We start from the raw sequence: 18,026 nt of genomic DNA on the forward strand, positions 1-18,026 counted from the left end.
TTTTCAGGCTTGGCAAAATGACATGGCACTTGCAAGACTCATTTGCACTGTACGTTTAATAACTACAAGTCTGAGGGGAGCACTTTAATTGGGTTGTATAATAACAAGACACTCTTCCAGACCTTCAGTGCTGTGGAATCATGTTATAAGTAGTGGGGCCAGGAATTTTTCCTAACAAACCTTTTTACAAACTCCCTGATGGACATTTTCGCAATGTAATTTACATTGCCATTACCTACTGGGGCAAATTCTGATTTCCTGCTTCACAGTATCCATAAGTAAGATTCTCACTGAAGTGAGTAGATTTACTGATATTATGCTGCAAATATAGTATAAAAGTTTCAGGTCATTCTCTTCTTGTGAATGAAGTCTTATCCATATATTTGCATTAAAAACATCACTCTTAAAATCATGAATGTGGTATGGCAATGGATTAGGTGGTCCATGCATGGCCATGGCACTGGCACTGACCTTTGACCTGGACTCTGATGCGGAAGTAGATGTCGACATTGCCGAGGTACCTCTCCACCAGGATGTAGTACCAGTGCTCCCAGGAGGGCATGGGTGTGTCCAGCTCGCAGATGACCTGCTCCTGGCAGTCTGCGGAGGTGGAGTTGTGCAGCGGGGGTGCTCTGGCCCTGACCTTCAGCAGCAGCGGACAGCTCTCTGTACTTTTGTTTCTGGTGCTGCAGTCCACCAGCTGCACTTTCACCTGGGAGATGTAGTTCGGGATGAACACTCTGAAACGTGAAAAAAACGCACAGTTCTCTTAGGTACAATACTGAACACGTTATATCAAGCAGTTAGTCTTACCAAACCTATATTGGATCATCTAACTTCAGTGTCACTATTTTGATTTTTCCTCAGTCATTACAGTTTGAACCAAGTCACCAGAATCTGAAATACAGAATGGGCTGTAATGTGGAAAAAGGGACAAAGCTCATGAATGCTGTTTCATAATTCAAGACCTCAGAGTGCTGTGGATTTTCAGTTTGCTTATTTAGATACAAATGAGTTGGTTTCAAATGTGTCATTTTGATTTTTCTCTCAGTTTATCTGTAATGTGATGCAAGATAGCTGAAATTGTGTGAGCATGATACTGATGATGATGCATTTCTTTGATAATTTAATGGAGCTTAATACATGTTCTACATTTCTTGTCCACACAATTAGAATACATCCAGTATGTTTTGAAATTGATTAAACAAACAACAAACTTCTAGATCACACCTATTCTGACCAGTGTTACTCCTTACTGTAACACCTTACTGTATTACTTACTGTAATAATTAATCTTAACAATGTGATGGCATAGCCTCAACATATTACCTATGCACACGTGTTTATAATGACTGATATTTCTAAGAATTTTCTCAGACTGACTGTCAAATATGTTAAATAATGTCTCCTAATTATTTGACATTTTTTGAAAGCAAAACACTACCAAAAGCATGGCAGTAATGTGCTCTCAAATGGAACTCCACCATCTGCTCTCCCAAACAGACTAAACATAACTTTCCTCTGTGCTATATTTTGCTTGTAACAACAGTGAAACATGCCGTTGTGCACAGAGCAGTCCACAGCACACAATTAGCGCATTATAGTAGGTAATGGAGCAGCTTTTAATAGGTCAATATTGTTTGGCTTGTGTACCTATGCCCTCTCCCTTAGATTCCTGGGTAATAGGCTTTTATTTGCTAATTGAGCAGAGAGCGCATTGATATGTGAAATTAATGAGTGCTGAAACCCACCGAGGGCAGACGAGCTGAGACAGGATGTGCCTGGAATACAGAGCAGAATGCAGGCCATGGCATTGCTATGCAGAGCATCGTCCTTTACAGTGCAGAGCGTACAGAGCACATACACACTTACACCCTGTACAGTACACAGCATACACACACTTACACCCTTTACAGTACAGAGCGTACAGAGCATGCACACACTTACACCCTGTACAGTACACAGCATACACACACTTACACCCTTTACAGTACAGAGCGTACAGAGCATACACACACTTACACCCTTTACAGTACACAGCATACACACACTTACACCCTTTACAGTACACAGCGTACAGATCCTACACACACTTACACCCTTTACAGTACACAGCATACACACACTTACACCCTTTACAGTACAGAGCGTACAGAGCATACACACACTTACACCCTGTACAGTACACAGCATACACACACTTACACCCTTTACAGTACAGAGCGTACAGAGCATACACACACTTACACCCTTTACAGTACACAGCGTACAGATCCTACACACACTTACACCCTTTACAGTACACAGCATACACACACTTACACCCTTTACAGTACACAGCGTACAGATCCTACACACACTTACACCCTTTACAGTACACAGCATACACACACTTACACCCTTTACAGTACACAGCGTACAGATCCTACACACACTTACACCCTTTACAGTACACAGCATACACACACTTACACCCTTTACAGTACACAGCGTACAGATCCTACACACACTTACACCCTTTACAGTACACAGCATACACAAACTTACACCCTTTACAGTACACAGCGTACAGAACGTACAGAGCGGACACACAGTTACACATTTTACAGTACAGAGTGTACACACACACTTACACCCTTTACAGTACACAGTGTACACACACTTACACCATTTACAGTACAGAGTGTACAGAGCATACACACACTTACACCCTTTACAGTACAGAGCACCACACGTTCACACTCAATCTGCTCACCTTTTACAGTACAGAGAGTCACACACATTCACACTCAGTCTGCTGAATCCACTGGGCTGATGTGTGCTTACCACATGGACTAAAAACTGAATTTCCTCTCTCTCTCCCACTCGTCAATTTAATTCTATTTATTTATTTACCAAAGCAGGTTACATACATCATCAATGAGACTGTGATGGTGGAGCCCCCTTGGCTCTGCTTAAATTACTTGTCATTTGTTTTGTTATGCAAACGGGGACCAGTGCACCAATAAAGTGCATGAACAAGACGTTGCAGGCATGATGTCATTGCTTATGTGTAATATAGGAAGGCATATTGATTATTACATTATTGTAAGTGCTCAACTGAAATTGAAATGTGTTTGGAAATGTTTTAGCGATTTTGACAAAGTAGAGCTGACAAATATCTCAAATGTATCTCGTAAATCATTATTGCTCACTCTTTCAGATAGTTAAACAGCTATTGCCAAGCCTTTCCATTCCCACTGCTGATACTAGTTAACTGAGAGATGGCTGATCATGTGCAAATGTGCATCTGATTGGTTGTTGGTTTAAATCCCCAGGGGTAAAGCGATATATGGATTTTGAATGGAGTGAGACACAGAGAGTATGCTGAGCTCCCCTGTGCTAGACTGCTTTGTGTTTGCTTCCCTGTAATGACCTCACTGTCTAAGGCAATACACCCCCGGAGTGGCCGTGTGCGGAGTTTGTGGTAATGAAAGAAACTGCAGCTCACTTGTAGATCACTGATCTGTTGTGAACTGGGATCATCTGATCTATGAAGTATCCAGGATACAGCACTGAAATTCCAATCAGCCTCTGGACAATGAGCTGTGGTTGGAACAGGTATTGGCATTCCTCGTACAGCCCCTACAGAGGAAGTGAAAAAGAGAGAAATTGGTTTAAAAGGTCATTCAGCACTCTATGGTAAGCCAATATTCCATATATAAACTAAGGGAATACAAACGTAGGGAATGTTATTGATAGACAAACTAAAAAGCCATCAGTATTGTTGAATAACTACAATTGTCCATTCAGTTTTTTTTTGTTGTTGTTAAAATTATATTGACAGCATTAATGAGACATCTTCTAAATAAATGTTGCCCACTCTTGTGTCAGAGCAGAATGTTATCATGTCTCCTTATTTTAAACATGAAATTAATTCATTTTTAATTCCCACCCCCTTATATTTGATTCTGTGATCTTATTTGCAACTAATCAAAGCAAATGTCAGGACAGTTCAATTAAAGAAGTTGTTTAATATTCAAATTTTCTCTGATATTTCAATTTATATTAAATTATCCTATTATCCTAATAATGACCTTGTATCCCAATCTGAGGGATGGTAGCTAATCTTTACTGATAAATACGTTGCCTTGGCATGGTTCTAATACCTTAAGCAAAAAAGAGACTCCAGCCTAGATGTGTCACAGGAAATGAATGTAACGTATGTTGTTTCAAACAGGTTTTCAGTTTTTCCTCTTTGCTTTGTATGTGCTTCATAGTGTGCTCGCCTTAGAGGTAGAGGATCAAGTAACACAACCTCCCAGTAAGCAGTTCAAGACTCTCCAGAAAGACTGGAAGGGTTGTACAGTTTTACAAGAACATATTTGCACCTGGAGATTGCATTCTTTTCAGGGAAGGAGGTGCATGAGGCTTGTTATTAATCACTATGCAGAACAGCCAATCACAAAGCAGCTATTCACTACTCAGCCCCTGTCAGTCTTTCACAGGTGTTCCTACCTGCAGAGAGATTCATCAATATCACGCATTCTCTGAGCTCCACCACCTCCACTCATCCACATTCCCTTTAACAAAAAAAGGCACGTCTTCTGAGTCAGTAGTTCCCAATGCATTTTCTAAATATGGATCAGAATTCTGAACAGAGGAAATTTTACAGTGTATTATTCAGAGCTGATGCCTCATAATGCCATGCACCTGAATGGAGTCGCGTTTCTCTGTCAAAAGGTCATCAAACCAGGCCTGTTGTCTGGTGAGGTTACCAAGCCACGTCATTAAGACTGTGCATACAGCTCCGGGAGGCTGTGATTCTTCGGCCTCTCTGCCTGCTTGCTGTAGTAATATAAACACCCATGTGTCACCATCCACACCTACACGGGTGACTTTCAGTATAAAAATGCCTCAGCGAGAGAGAGAGAGAGAGAGAGAGAAAATCTTCCAGGGGTTCACAATTAATCATGATTTTTTTTTTCTTTGACTGAATAGATAGATCATAGTTGGAGCTGATTCAAAGTATTATCACAAAGCATGTCAAATGAGGCTTGGAATTTCTATTAGGGAATATAAAGAGCAGCAAAGATGATTGTGCTGAGGTAAAGCTTACCGTGAATCACTGGTCTTTGAAAAACAAGGTACAATGCTGAACTGCTTGTTACCTTTGTGTGTAACAAAGTATACTGTAGTTAAGGTGAGGTGAGGTGTGTTTCACTACAATATAAAGATTACAATCTATACGTGTCTAGATGCTTCAGTTCAAATAAATACAATGTGAGAACACTATTATACTATATACTATTATACTATAATTTATAATTCTTGGTAAGTCTAAGCCAATTCTGGTTTAGGATCATTCATGTAAATAAGACATTATTAGATTGATTTAGAGGGATTAGATCTTTGATGAGTGTCACTGTGTGGTCCTATATTGAAGTGTTTGTCTCCAGTTACCTCTATGGTGACTCTCTGACTAGACTGTGGCTTTGGGGCTGCCGGACCTCTGCTCTGTGGCGGAGATGATCTGTTGAACGTCTGACCCCTTCCCCTTGATAGATGTTCATGTTTATTTACTTCTACAAACACCCAGCTGCTCTTCCTGTGCTCGGTTTCTCTCAGAGCAGCTCGGCTCAGACGGGCCCACTCCTTTGATCTCTCTCCCAGACCAATTACTGATGTGGCCTTTTGCATTCGGTGAATGACTACTTCTGCTCCGCCATGCTCATTTATTTAAATATTACTACTTGAATAAGATGTAACTCTTGTCATCAAACAACAATAAAAGTTCTCCTTTTTCTGCACAAGTGCACTCTGTGCATGCAGAGAAGGCAAAATAAGGCTTTGTTTCAGTGAGTTCTGACTTCTCAATCTTATCGATCAAATTGTACAATGAAAGTGACACGGCGTCAGTTAATAACACTGTTGTGCACCTGATAAATGCCTTGAATGTGGACTGAAGGAGACTGAAACTCAGGTTGTCATTGTGTGAGAAGGCGGAGGGAGAGGGCCCATCTGTTGTTTGTGCAGAGCAGTATACATAAAGTAAAGGCACAGCTGCCACTGGGAGAGAGAGGCTCGGCCGCCATATTGCAGCGGTCTCTAAACTTGTAATTTGCTGATTTGATTACGGAGGAGATTCATGGCTCACCTGTCATGAAGGACATGTGATGAAAAACAAAGCTATCTCCATAATTATGTAAACCATTAAGGGGTCTCTTCACGCAAAACGTGGGGGATGATTGATACGAGGCCACCCATGTTTACAGCTGTGGGGTGGGGGGGTTACTGCAACCCCCAGCTGGGCGAGGATTACGCCCCTGTAATATGTAATAAAACGGAGTGAAAGATTGCACATATGCCACTAGTTAAGTTAGCCGCCTGTTTTCTGCTGCTGTTCAGAACGCAAACAGCTGCACAGCTTTCAGCACAGGAACCAAAAAAAAATGCCAATCTGGATATTAGATGAAAATTGGTCAATTTTGGGGAGATAAGCTGTGTTATGTAGATTTTCCTCATTTATTATTGGGCATGCACATGATCCCAACAGAGCCACAAAAAAAGCTGGCTGATGCTGATATCAGATGCACTGGGCCTCAGTCTAACACAGTGCACTTTCTCCCTAATTTTTCCTCACATTCAATAAAGCAGTACATCTATCTGGATCTTACAACACCATTTTCATAAACCTCAGTCACATGCTGAGCTCCTAATCTTGTGTGAGAAATAAAAAGAGGCATTTACTTAAATTTCTTATGCAAATTTCAGGCCAAAGTCCACAAGTCCTATCTTTTTATGTTCTACAGAATTTTCTGGGTAGCACTTAACTATTTTCCTGTTTGATTTGGGCTATCTTACAATATGTTGTTCAGCATTGCCCAGGTCCTCATGGAGTGACAATCATTAACAAAGATCACCTGGATGACACCAAAGTTAAAATGGTGGTCAGTGGTTATTTGCACACCATGTCAGTGAAGAACATGGAACTCCATAAAATGTCATGTTGCAAATGATTCAGTGGAAAAGCTTGTTTCTTTAGAGAGTCGAGTTTTCACTAACTTGACCCTAATTCCCCTAAACAAAGATTTTTTTCTTTAGGTGTGTCTGGGACCAAGCAATCATATGAATGGTAGTGTCTCTCACTCACTTCCACTGACTAACAGACTAACATGCTGACAGAGTGAGTGGCAATATATATACATATATATACATATATATATATATATATATATATATATATATATATATATATATATATATATATATATATATATATATATATATATATGATGTTTCAATACAATACATATTATATTATATGTGCTGCAGTGATTGCCACATCTAATCACTGGAGAGTCTGTAGATCCTCCCTCAGAAGGCATTCGTCCAAACAGCACTGTTTCAAAGACCTGGCTAGAATTTTGATGGGACTAATTGCATTGACTGATCTAGCGCCACAATGTTACTGGATTGCACGAATCTGTAATTTCCATTCAGATCATTTAGTAATGTTACAATTTTCTTTGGAAGTCTGATTCTCTTTATGTCATTGCAGAGCACTCTGTACTGCTAGCTTGAGTGACTCATTTCAATCTCCAAATAAAGCACATTATTTAAAATGCAATTTCTTCATAATCTTTGTGATTGCCATTTTGTTCCTGCACTCGAAACACAAACATACACATCAGAATGACCATGAATCATGCTTAAAGATGAAAATAACAGCTCTATGCAGTGATCCTGATGTCTGCTAACCTCCAAAAACAACAATCGCTGCATTATATAAATATATGCCACAGGGTTTTTTACTTCTCCTTGTTTTATTTGGTGACTAGGAGCACTGATCCACAGGTACCATCTCTCTGCTGTCTCACTGAAAAGGTCAACTTTCCAGACAATGCTGTGTTTCATTGATATTTTGAAAGTTTGTAACTGGGGCACTGGCAACAAGACATGACTGTGGAGGAAAGCAAGAGACCTGGCATGCTGAAATTATGGGCAAGGAGATCAGTGTTGGCATGCAGAGAACGAAACACTGGAACCTTTTTTAAGACAATATTGTTCTCGATTTTATTTCAGTGGGGGATTTGTGCTGAGTCAACCACTCTCGCTTGCTCCACACACTAGCCTCCATACCCTAGCTCTATACCTTAGGCTGCCCCATATCCTAACCTCCTTCATACCCTAAGCTGCCCCATACCCTGACCCAGTGTTTCTCAACCCTCTCCTGGAGGACCCCCTGCCCTGCATGTTTTAGATCTCTCCCTGCTCCAACACAGCTGATTCAAATGATCAGTTTGTTCTTAAGCAGCTTCAGGAGTTCATAACGAGTTGATCGTTTGAATCAGCTGTGTTGGAGCAGGGAGAGATCTAAAACATGCAGGGCAGGGGGTCCTCCAGGAGAGGGTTGAGAAACACTGCCCTGACCTACTCAATACCCTAGCCTTCATGGATGAACCTCCGAAAGAAGATATTTCTATCTTAATGTATGTCAGCACGGCGGCTTCTTAGCCGGTTTGTTTTTCTTTTCCCTGTCCATGTGCTCTTGTTTACTGTTTTTCCCTGTGTTCCAGCCCTGCCCTGCTCTCCACCCTGTTTCCACCCACCTGATCGTCTCCACCTGCCTGCCTGCGCACCTGCATCCCATCTCCTCATCAGCCTTGCCCTATATATTCCCTGCTTGTTTCTTGTATCGTTGCTAGTTCGTCTCAGTTATCTGTTTCGTTACAAGCTGTTTTTCCTGTTCTGCCTGCCAACCTGTTTCGCCGATCTTGCCTGTTTCTCTTGACTGTGTTTTTGGATCTGTTTTTTTTGGTCGTGTTCACCATGCTTTTGACTTCGCCTGTTTTGACTTTGTTTTTTTAATACCATTTTGGAGTTAATAAACATCCTTTGTGCATCCTGCCACCCTGTCTGTGCCCGAGTCCCTGCCTGAGCCGTGACAGTGTAAAGAAGGTGGCCTATATGGACAGGCTTTTCCTGCCACGACCAAAGAGTAGCTGAAAATCTCTGAAAATGAAACGTGAGGGAGCAAGACACCTCACAAAATCCATAAACTGCCCAACAGAGGAAGGACTGAAGTGAAGGTCAGCTTTAATCAGCACTGTTGGTCCAGTCAGCGCAAATGCATTCTGCTCATGGGGAACACAATTAAAAGTGCTAGATAGACATATTAAACTTTAACTGTAAGACTTTGAACTTCAGTCACAACACACATTTGGTTGCTTAATTTCCAAAGTTACTGTATGCATGGTCAGAATGGATAGATCTAAAGGGCAATATTCAGTACAGGAAAGTGTTTGCTGCATGTACAGTACACCATTTCTTTGAACACAAAGTCGACATTAAGATGAACCTGAGAAAAAATGTTCCTGGGCCTTTAATGACTGTTTACTGCTCTCGTCATAATACAGTGAATTCAAGCTCTGTAATTTTTCATTATGAATGACAGAGAAGGTCTTAGAGAGACCAGAAAAGGGGTACCTTGGCCTTTGCTTAATCACCAAAAGGGAATTGTCTGTTCATGTTAAAAAGGTAACTCAAAAATGCACTATATTGCCAAAAAATGCTGTATTTCTGCACTGAACTGGGTTCTAGATACCAAAACAAATATCTAAGTGAATGAATATATATATATATATATATATATATATATATATGCATATGGAACAATCAATGAACCTATTTCTAAAAATTCATAAGGCTGATTAAGATTTGAAGGGAGAGAATGTGGGTATTCAGTTTTGGAAACAGGGAACGTACCCTCCTCAAGAAAAGTGAATCCACAAGTCAATCTCCCAATGTTTCAATAAGTTAAAAACCAGGTTTTAGATCCACTCAAAATTGTCTGTTCCTCAGAAATGATTCATCAACTGAATTTGTACTGCCTTTTGAAACACTGCTTGCCAGTGCTGGCATTTCCCCCCAGAGTGCCTGTAAAGATCTTAAAAGTTCAAACGGATTCCTATGGTTTTAAGAGCAAGAGAAGGACATAAAGTCTTCATTATATCCAAGTCTATAAATGGCTGAAGAGTAAATGTCTCTGCATTCACACAGTTGAGCTGAGTTGAGTTGTTCTCTGTTCTCTGAGTTGTCATGCAAAAAACCCCCCAAAAAAACAGATTTGCTTTCTTGGTGCCCGTCGAAATAACAGTACATTCAGACATACCAGTTGTCATGGTCAAACTACGTGAATTAGCATAAAACAACATCAAAATGAAATTGTCATACTAGAAAATGAATATTTCACATTTAAAAAACACCTGCAGATAGTATCATCGTTATAATGGCTTCATCTGATATTGTCATTAAAAAGCTGTTTGTGCTATTTCAAGAGGAAAGCTGTGTCACTTTGTGGGCGTCCTCAGAAAGACCATCCTTCCTGATTTTTTTTTTGTCTGTGATTAACTTTTTATTATAGGTTTTGAATGATAAACAAAAGCAAGAACACAGAAACATTGACCGTCATCACCATAAAAACATATGACAGTGCCAAGGGAAACATTTGCATACCACATGACAACCAAGAAAAGAAAGGAAATAAGTACAAGTAAGCACAATTAGTAGGACACACATCATTGATCTCTAAGGAGGTCACAAATATCTACCACTGTTTTTGCTCAGACAGCCACCGTTTTGGCCTTCGCCCTGTCAGTCCCGGCAGTTGAATACTCCAAGTTAGCCATATATTGTACAATCCTTCCCGATTTGATGAAAGTCACAGCTGAGTTAGGATAGCTTCCATAAGCAGAAATTGTTCATCTCCTATCAATCAAATAAAAGACCTGTTAAATCCTCTGCTTTATTTTGATCCCCTGTTTGGTAATATGTTAGAGCTAATGTTCAGATTTCAAGACTTCATCACATCTATGAACTGTAATCTGCAACTTCAAAGAAAAAAATGGGACATTTAATGTCCTGATGCAATGGTCAAATTTAGTGTGATGGCATTGTTGCACTTCAGTCTTGGTTAAAAGAAATGTCGGCAAGGCAGCCCTATGACAGATTTCAGAACATATGCAGTTTTTGTTGAGAGAGGATCACAGAGAGTGAATTCACTTCTGTGGTAATTTTTGAGGCTGTTGTTTTTTGTTTTGTTTTTTTTTTTTGTTCCATCTATCCCTGACAGTAAGCTTCGGCTTGCGACCACTATTGTTCTTTCCTGATGCAGCTTTACCTTGTTTGGTGAATGCCACCTTAATTTTTGACAATGTTCCCCTTAATATATTAAATCTCTTTTTCCATTTCTGTGACTGACACACCTGCAATTTGGGCACCAACTATAGGAGCAAGAAGCTGCAGGCACTTTTTAAGACAGACCCAGCAGACCAGCAGAGACTAAACCCACCATTTGCGGCTTTCTCAGAGAGCATGAATGCTTCAATGCAACCCACCTTGACAGAAATCTTGCCCTCATCCTTTGGCAAATGTGCAGCCAGGAACCAGTCTCCAGGAAGAGGGCTGGTGACGTTGAAGACCCCGGTGGTCCGATTAGGCAGTGTCCAGGTCAGAGTTACGGCAAATGCCCCCGGGACGATGGTGTCTTGAGGGAAGCGGGTGTGAAGGGGATTGATTACGGGCGGGGCCCCAGACCTGAAATACCTGTGAGTCAAACCAACAGCACAACTCAACTCACCCATTTGCTGTGGAAATTTAATTGAAAAATCCACTTCTGAGAGATGAAGAAAAAATCCAATTCTGGCATTGTTTTTTCAGAATAACTCACACTCCAGTGCACTGGAACTCTGGTTTTGTCTTTCACATTATAGTAGCAATAAATCAAACCAGCAAGAAACAGTAAACTACAGTTATTTGTTTTGTGTACAAGAGCGGGAGAGAGATTAAAGTCATGACGGAATATATCAACTTTCACAGGATTTACAGGGCTTTCTTTGCAATGTGTGTGTGTGTATGTGTGTGTGTGCGTGCACATGTGTGTGTATTTGTGACATGAACAGACTGAATCATATGCAGCATATCCAACATTTATGTAGCAATGATGTTCTGGGTGTGTGTTTGCAATTCATAAAGTGCTGATTGGCAGAACAACAATCAGGCTTCTTAACGACACAATGCACATTGCTGCTTGCTGAGAGATGATTTATTGGTGCACTCTTGAATATGTCCTCTCCAGCTTTCAGCTCCTCACTGAGCAGGAGACAGGCAGCCACAGAATCCTCCATGAATATGCATGAGGGCAACTTAAAATGATAAGGTTCTGACTGCCATGTTGGTCAAGAATGACATGCTGCTACAGGAGGGCTCTGCATCTTGTCATCCTCCTATTCATTGTATTCAGTATGAAATGTTATGTAAACTTTTAAAAAATTCAAACTCCATTGACCTTAGTGTGTTTGGGAATTAGGTTCCATTGGCTCAAACTGAACAGGAAAAAATGCAAAAGGAGCAATTACAGAATATCTACTTATCAAAGCAATCTAATCTTTAATCAGTGTCATCAAGCCAAATCTAACTATCATGGCTGGCAATTTTCAATATAATGTACTGTGAAATTTTAACTGTAGAGAAGAAAAGTAATAGTGATTAATATTTGCTAACAAATCCAGACAGGATGGGCAAGGATGGGGTGTAGGAGCCAATAATGTAATAACTACTGTTAATGTAATGTAATGTAACTGTAAACTGCTAATAATGTAATAAAATTTCTGAACCAATAACATAATAACTTTTTGCGCATAATGTAACAAGTTATTACAATATTGGCTGGTTACTACACTATTGGCTGGGTTTAAAAAAAAATCATAAAATGTAATAACTGGAGCCGATCATGTAATAATATACTTATATCACTTTAAGTTTTATTTATTGGCTATAAAGCATCACACTTACACTTACTGTTGCCTGAAATAAACAATCTTTCTCCTGTCCTGTATCATTTGGGTATGTAAAGGACATGGACAGAGAGCAATGTCAGATGAGACCTATGATGTGATACTCAAGGCACTCAAGGGGGAATTTAATGTCCCTGCAGCACAGAGATCAAGGACCCCACCTGCTGCTCTTGTTCGACTGTGGCGGAATAGGCAACTTTACGCCCTCAGTGAGGATGGCCAGGCAATTACATTTGCTGGAAAACTGGTAGCTAAGAAGTCAACTATCCCTGCACTGAACAGGGTTCTTGATGAAACAAAAGGCTCTGGTGCAAGAAAGTTGAACATACACCTTAGAGAAGAATACTCTGGCATCAGTGGAGCTAGTGTGCAAGACACATTGAACAGGTCAAGACACTACCATCTGCACAAGGCGACATTTGGAAACAAACCCATTCCAAAATCCATTAAAGCCAAAGCAGTTCAAGATTGCCACCAGACTGACCTTCTTGACATGGGGAAATGGAGAGTTAAGCATGGCCGAGCCACATATAGGTGCATCCTGACCATAGTAGATCATAGGCTTTTGTTTGAGGATAACCAAATGAAGATTAGGAGAAGGGCATGAAAGGCAACACAATGCTGCGTAAGACAAAACCCTTTGGTTGGCATGGTAGTGGATCCTGGCAATGAGCCTGGAGCTCAAAACCTACCATCAGAAATCTTATCAAAAATAGTTATTTAGTATTAGAGTTATTTAGTAAGGACAAACGATGGATGAAAGCCTGGATTCTGGTCAGTCACATAGCTTTCGGACAGTACAAAGTTAAGGACATCTACTGGAAGAATGAATGACCATTTTTTTGGTGGTGTTTTTTATTTTAGGTCAGCAGATAATTTCATTTTGATTCTCTCGAGTTCTCTTTTATATTTGTAAATGAGTGGAAGTTACTTTTCATTTGAGAATGAACTTTACCTCCAGCACCTTACCTCCATTTTGTCAAATGTACAGTACAAATGTATAGTATGAGCACAAGGGATAATAGTGCCAGTCTGGTTGGAGAAGTTATTTAAATACACTTGATTAAAGATTATATTTTTCATCGAAAGAAGTGGTGGTCTTTTTTATTTGAGAACATAGCATCTTCAAAGATGTATAGATTTCATATTATACAACATACGAGTAATTGTCTGTGTTTGCAAACATGTGTGTTTGCATTTCATTTGGTACTCAAATGGCTAAGGAGTAGAAGGCAGGCCTGGAGATAAGTCTAACCAACAAGTTACACAAACAAAAAAAAAGTCTTAATTCCTAGAGAGAGAGAGAGTTTGCTTCACAAATTAGTCCTGTAACCTTAATAAAAGACCATGGTTCTGCATCTGCACACTGTGAACACTTAGCCTTGCTTTTCACAGACAGCTTCCACATTAGTGGAACTCAATGTGCTCTTCTATTGTGCATGTGCTGTCAAGAATGAGAGGAGGAGTGTGTGTGTGTGTGTGTGTGTGTGTGTGCGTGTGTGTGTGCGTGTGCGTGTGCGTGTGTGTGTGTGTTTTCTCAGAGTTGGGCCTAAGATTCAGGGGTCAGGATTGGTCAGGTTTTTGAGCAGCTATTTGAAAGAAGTAACACTAAGGGTAAGTGTTATGGAAATCTGACACTTGATAGTAAATAAAACTTAAACATAGTGAGTAAGTATATTAAGTAAGTATATTATTACATTATTGGCTCCAATTATTACACTTTTTAGGATTTTTTTAACCCAGCTAATAATGTAATAACCAGCCAATAATGTAATAACTTATTACATTATGTGCAAAAAGTTATTACGCTATTGGTTCAGAAATTACATAACATTATTGGCCAGACTTTTATTACCTTACGAACATCAAAATTATTACATTATTGGCAGTTATTACATTAATGGTAGTTATTACATTATTGGCTGCTACAATGGGTGAGGATGGGAAATTCAAAATTAACAGCAAAAAGTAATGCTAATCATGTGAGTTTGTTTATACTGCATTATAATAAATAGTTTCAGCCTAACATGTTTTAATATTACACATATTAAATAATATTACACATTGTAAATGACAATTAAGAAAAAAAAATGATTAAATTTGCAACAGTAAAAAAATACTGAAAGAATGTAAACTATCACACAGCAGCTAGCAGACTAGACAGCATCAAAGAATGCATTAATTTTTCCATTCGATTAAAAGGTATGAACTTGATTTGGTGTTCTTTTCGCCAAGGTCATTTATATATTTGTACTTTTTAGACTCACAGGATGGTTGCAGCTATATAACTTAAATTGTTGGTTATTCTATTTAAGTTTTAGATTTTAAAGGTGCAAATACACTTACTGAGAAAATGGCAATTTATTGGAAAAAATAAACTAACAACTCCAGTGAACATGACAACAAATTGTTGAAACTTAAAGCCTAGGCAGAGCTATAGATAGAGCTCTAATCCTCTCATCTAATGGGTGATTATTACTGTTCAAAAATGGTTTTGTGACCATGCCAATTGGTTTTTGAGAAAAGCTTTTAAAAGCCTCCGGAAAACACAAAAATAGGAAAAAATAAATAAATAAGAGAATTGTGGCTTAATTCTGCACTGAACTTCATTCGGCAAGGAAGAACTAAATAAAGTATGAAGATGAATGATGGAAAAGCCATGGTCTGATGAATTGTGTAATATTTATGGCTAGCTGAAATGAAGATGAATGGCCGTGGCAGCGCTGCATTACCCCTTAGAGGTACACCCATCCAAGGCAATTTCAGCCATCTTAGGTGAATCTATTATAAGACAGCCTGGGCCTCTATACCTCATTATTGAGTCTGTACACTTCGATATTTTTCCCACATAAATGGCCACAAGACTTCCACAAGACGTTTCAATAATCTGGTTCTTGGTGATTCTCAGAATGTCCTGAGCGACAGACGGGAGAAAACACTCCTGGCAACAATTATATGGTGTCTGTTACTCATGAACTGTGCAGGGCACCGATGGGACTGCACCAGCGCTCAGCTAAACCACCTCAGTTCCAACTACACATACCAGCTCTCCCACAACTCCACTGTCTTAGGGTATCAGTACTGCTGTCTAAGGAGATCACTCCTCACCCTTTAAGAGACGAAAGGTCCTGACCCTTACACCCACCCCTATGTTAATATTTCAGCTGCAAAACATGTGATCATGGTGTATTGCACCACACAAATGAGCTCCAAAGCAAAAGTGAATTGAACTTAGCATAAGTATCCGTGGGACCATCGAGGATGACTGGGCCTGTCTCACAAACTGGTGATACTCCGTTATTTATTACGCACATAATACAGAGGCAGGCCATTTACCCAGTGCAAGCTACATAAAGCCCTGCATTATGCTGAGCCCTAAGCTGTCATAAGAGGTGTCTCCGCTCCCTGCAGGCTGCCTTCCTGAGTCTCTCTAGTTCAAAGGAATCAGTCAGGAAGTGCAGGCATGGACCGTCTTCAACATCCTACCCTGTTGTTCTTGACAAGATGGCCACTGGTCTGTTATGACCAGCAAGGCTTAAATGTGAATGACCCATATTACTGTTTACAACAGGGGCTGCACAAGATCACACGCAGGTCAGATAATTACTCTGAGCAGTCACAGTGTCACAGTCACAGTCGCCATGCTGTTTCTACCCTTCATAGTTAAATATCATCACTGTGACATCCACACATTTTAGTAAAAGAAACTACATTATTTATAGCTTACTCCACTGAGGTTTCACCCATGGCCAGAAGATGCACAATAACTGATTAGATGCCAAATTTTATCATTTTATTACAACAAAATGTGAAATTGACCCCAGAGTGAAGGATAAAAGGAAATTGCCAACTCTGTGGCAAAGACTCAGTTAAAATCATAATAGCAGTGGACCCCAGGGACAAGTCGTGCACAGCTGACTTCTGTGAAAGGGATTTCAGCACCATGGACAGGGCTTTAAGCTGCTGGGACACAGACAATGCCTCACAAATTAGTCCTGTGACCTTAATAAAAGACCATGGTTCTGCGTCTGCACACTGTGAACACTTAGCCTTGCTTTTCACAGACAGCTTCCACATTAGTGGAACTCAATGTGCTCTTCTATTGTGCATGTGCTGTCAAGAATGAGAGGAGGAGTGTGTGTGTGTGTGGTTGTGTATAGGACAGGGGTTGGGGGGGGGGGGGGGGGGGTTGATTGTTCAAATGTTCTAGTCCCCTGGCCAAGGTCATGCAATGATTTGGCATTTTGAAGTACTCATTAAGTGAAGCGAGAGAAAAAAAACACAGTGTTCCATCCATTTCTTTCTAAAAAATCACAGGGTAATGGAAATGTGTTGTGCTTGTGGTGGAGCGAGGCATCAGCGTCTCTCCACTGGGACTGCTTCAGAAACAACAGGACCTTTGGGACTACGAGCACAGTGTCACTCAGCTCAGAGAGTCCCCGCGTTTGCGCTGTCACAGAAAGACAGCCCAAAGTCTCAGGCAAGTTTTTCGGTTTGCATGCAAATGTCGGCACTTCAATGCCGGAGCCTTTTTCAGCATCGTGTTTTCAGAGCTCTTCAGTGGGGCTTCAAACCGAGGTGCGCTGAGGACTCCCGGCTCCTCCCGCGGAGCTGTGCTGCCTTGCTGACTCGTGCTTAGCGGGAGCACCCAGCCGCCTGGCTCCCTGGCTGAGCTACGTCTAATGAGAATCGGCAGCTGTGAGCCAGGGGTTAGCTATTGATCTGGGAGTGGCAGAGCGAGGTTGTTATCCTTTGCCTCAGCTGTACCGCCGCCTCCCCCTCACTAATCCCTCTGTACCCCTGCCAATTGCCACAAAAGGACCAGATTCATTATAAAGGCTCATAATATTCAGGTCCTGTGATCTGCAGAAGCCAATTTCTCACTCCAGGAGGAGACATACTGCATCGCACTTCTTCCCTACAGAGTGTGTGATAAACAAGCCCTTCATAAAGCTGGCTTTCTGTTTACAGCTTATCACCCTGTGTTCCTGTGTGGGATTTTTAACTTTAAGGTAACCTTCTATTTGCCATCTGTGCGGGACATACAAGGTCGAATTTCCAATGAGAGTTTTCCACTCAGCTGGGAAAAAAAACAGTCTCACATCTTCAGTGACTGCTGGAATCTCATTAAAATGAAACTTTATTTTCTGACTGAGGTTTTTGGACCTATTAAAACTTTGTGTTGGTGTT

The 18,026-nt window shown here is 40.5% G+C and overlaps 1 protein-coding gene across 1 annotated transcript in view; it reads right to left on the reverse strand.

Annotated features, from left to right (window-relative positions):
- LOC118778535 (transmembrane protein 8B-like) overlaps positions 1–18,026 on the reverse strand; it is an 86,559-nt gene that overhangs the window by 39,015 nt on the left and 29,518 nt on the right. The window contains exons 3-5 of the mRNA XM_036530106.1: positions 11,379–11,586; positions 3,491–3,624; positions 472–740 (exon numbers count right to left, since the gene is read on the reverse strand). Coding sequence (XP_036385999.1) covers positions 472–740; positions 3,491–3,624; positions 11,379–11,586 — 611 coding nt within the window. The remainder of the gene's footprint in view (positions 1–471; positions 741–3,490; positions 3,625–11,378; positions 11,587–18,026) is intronic.

The sequence above is a fragment of the Megalops cyprinoides genome, chromosome 5, assembly GCF_013368585.1.
Source record: "Megalops cyprinoides isolate fMegCyp1 chromosome 5, fMegCyp1.pri, whole genome shotgun sequence".
NCBI classification, from domain to species: domain Eukaryota; kingdom Metazoa; phylum Chordata; class Actinopteri; order Elopiformes; family Megalopidae; genus Megalops; species Megalops cyprinoides.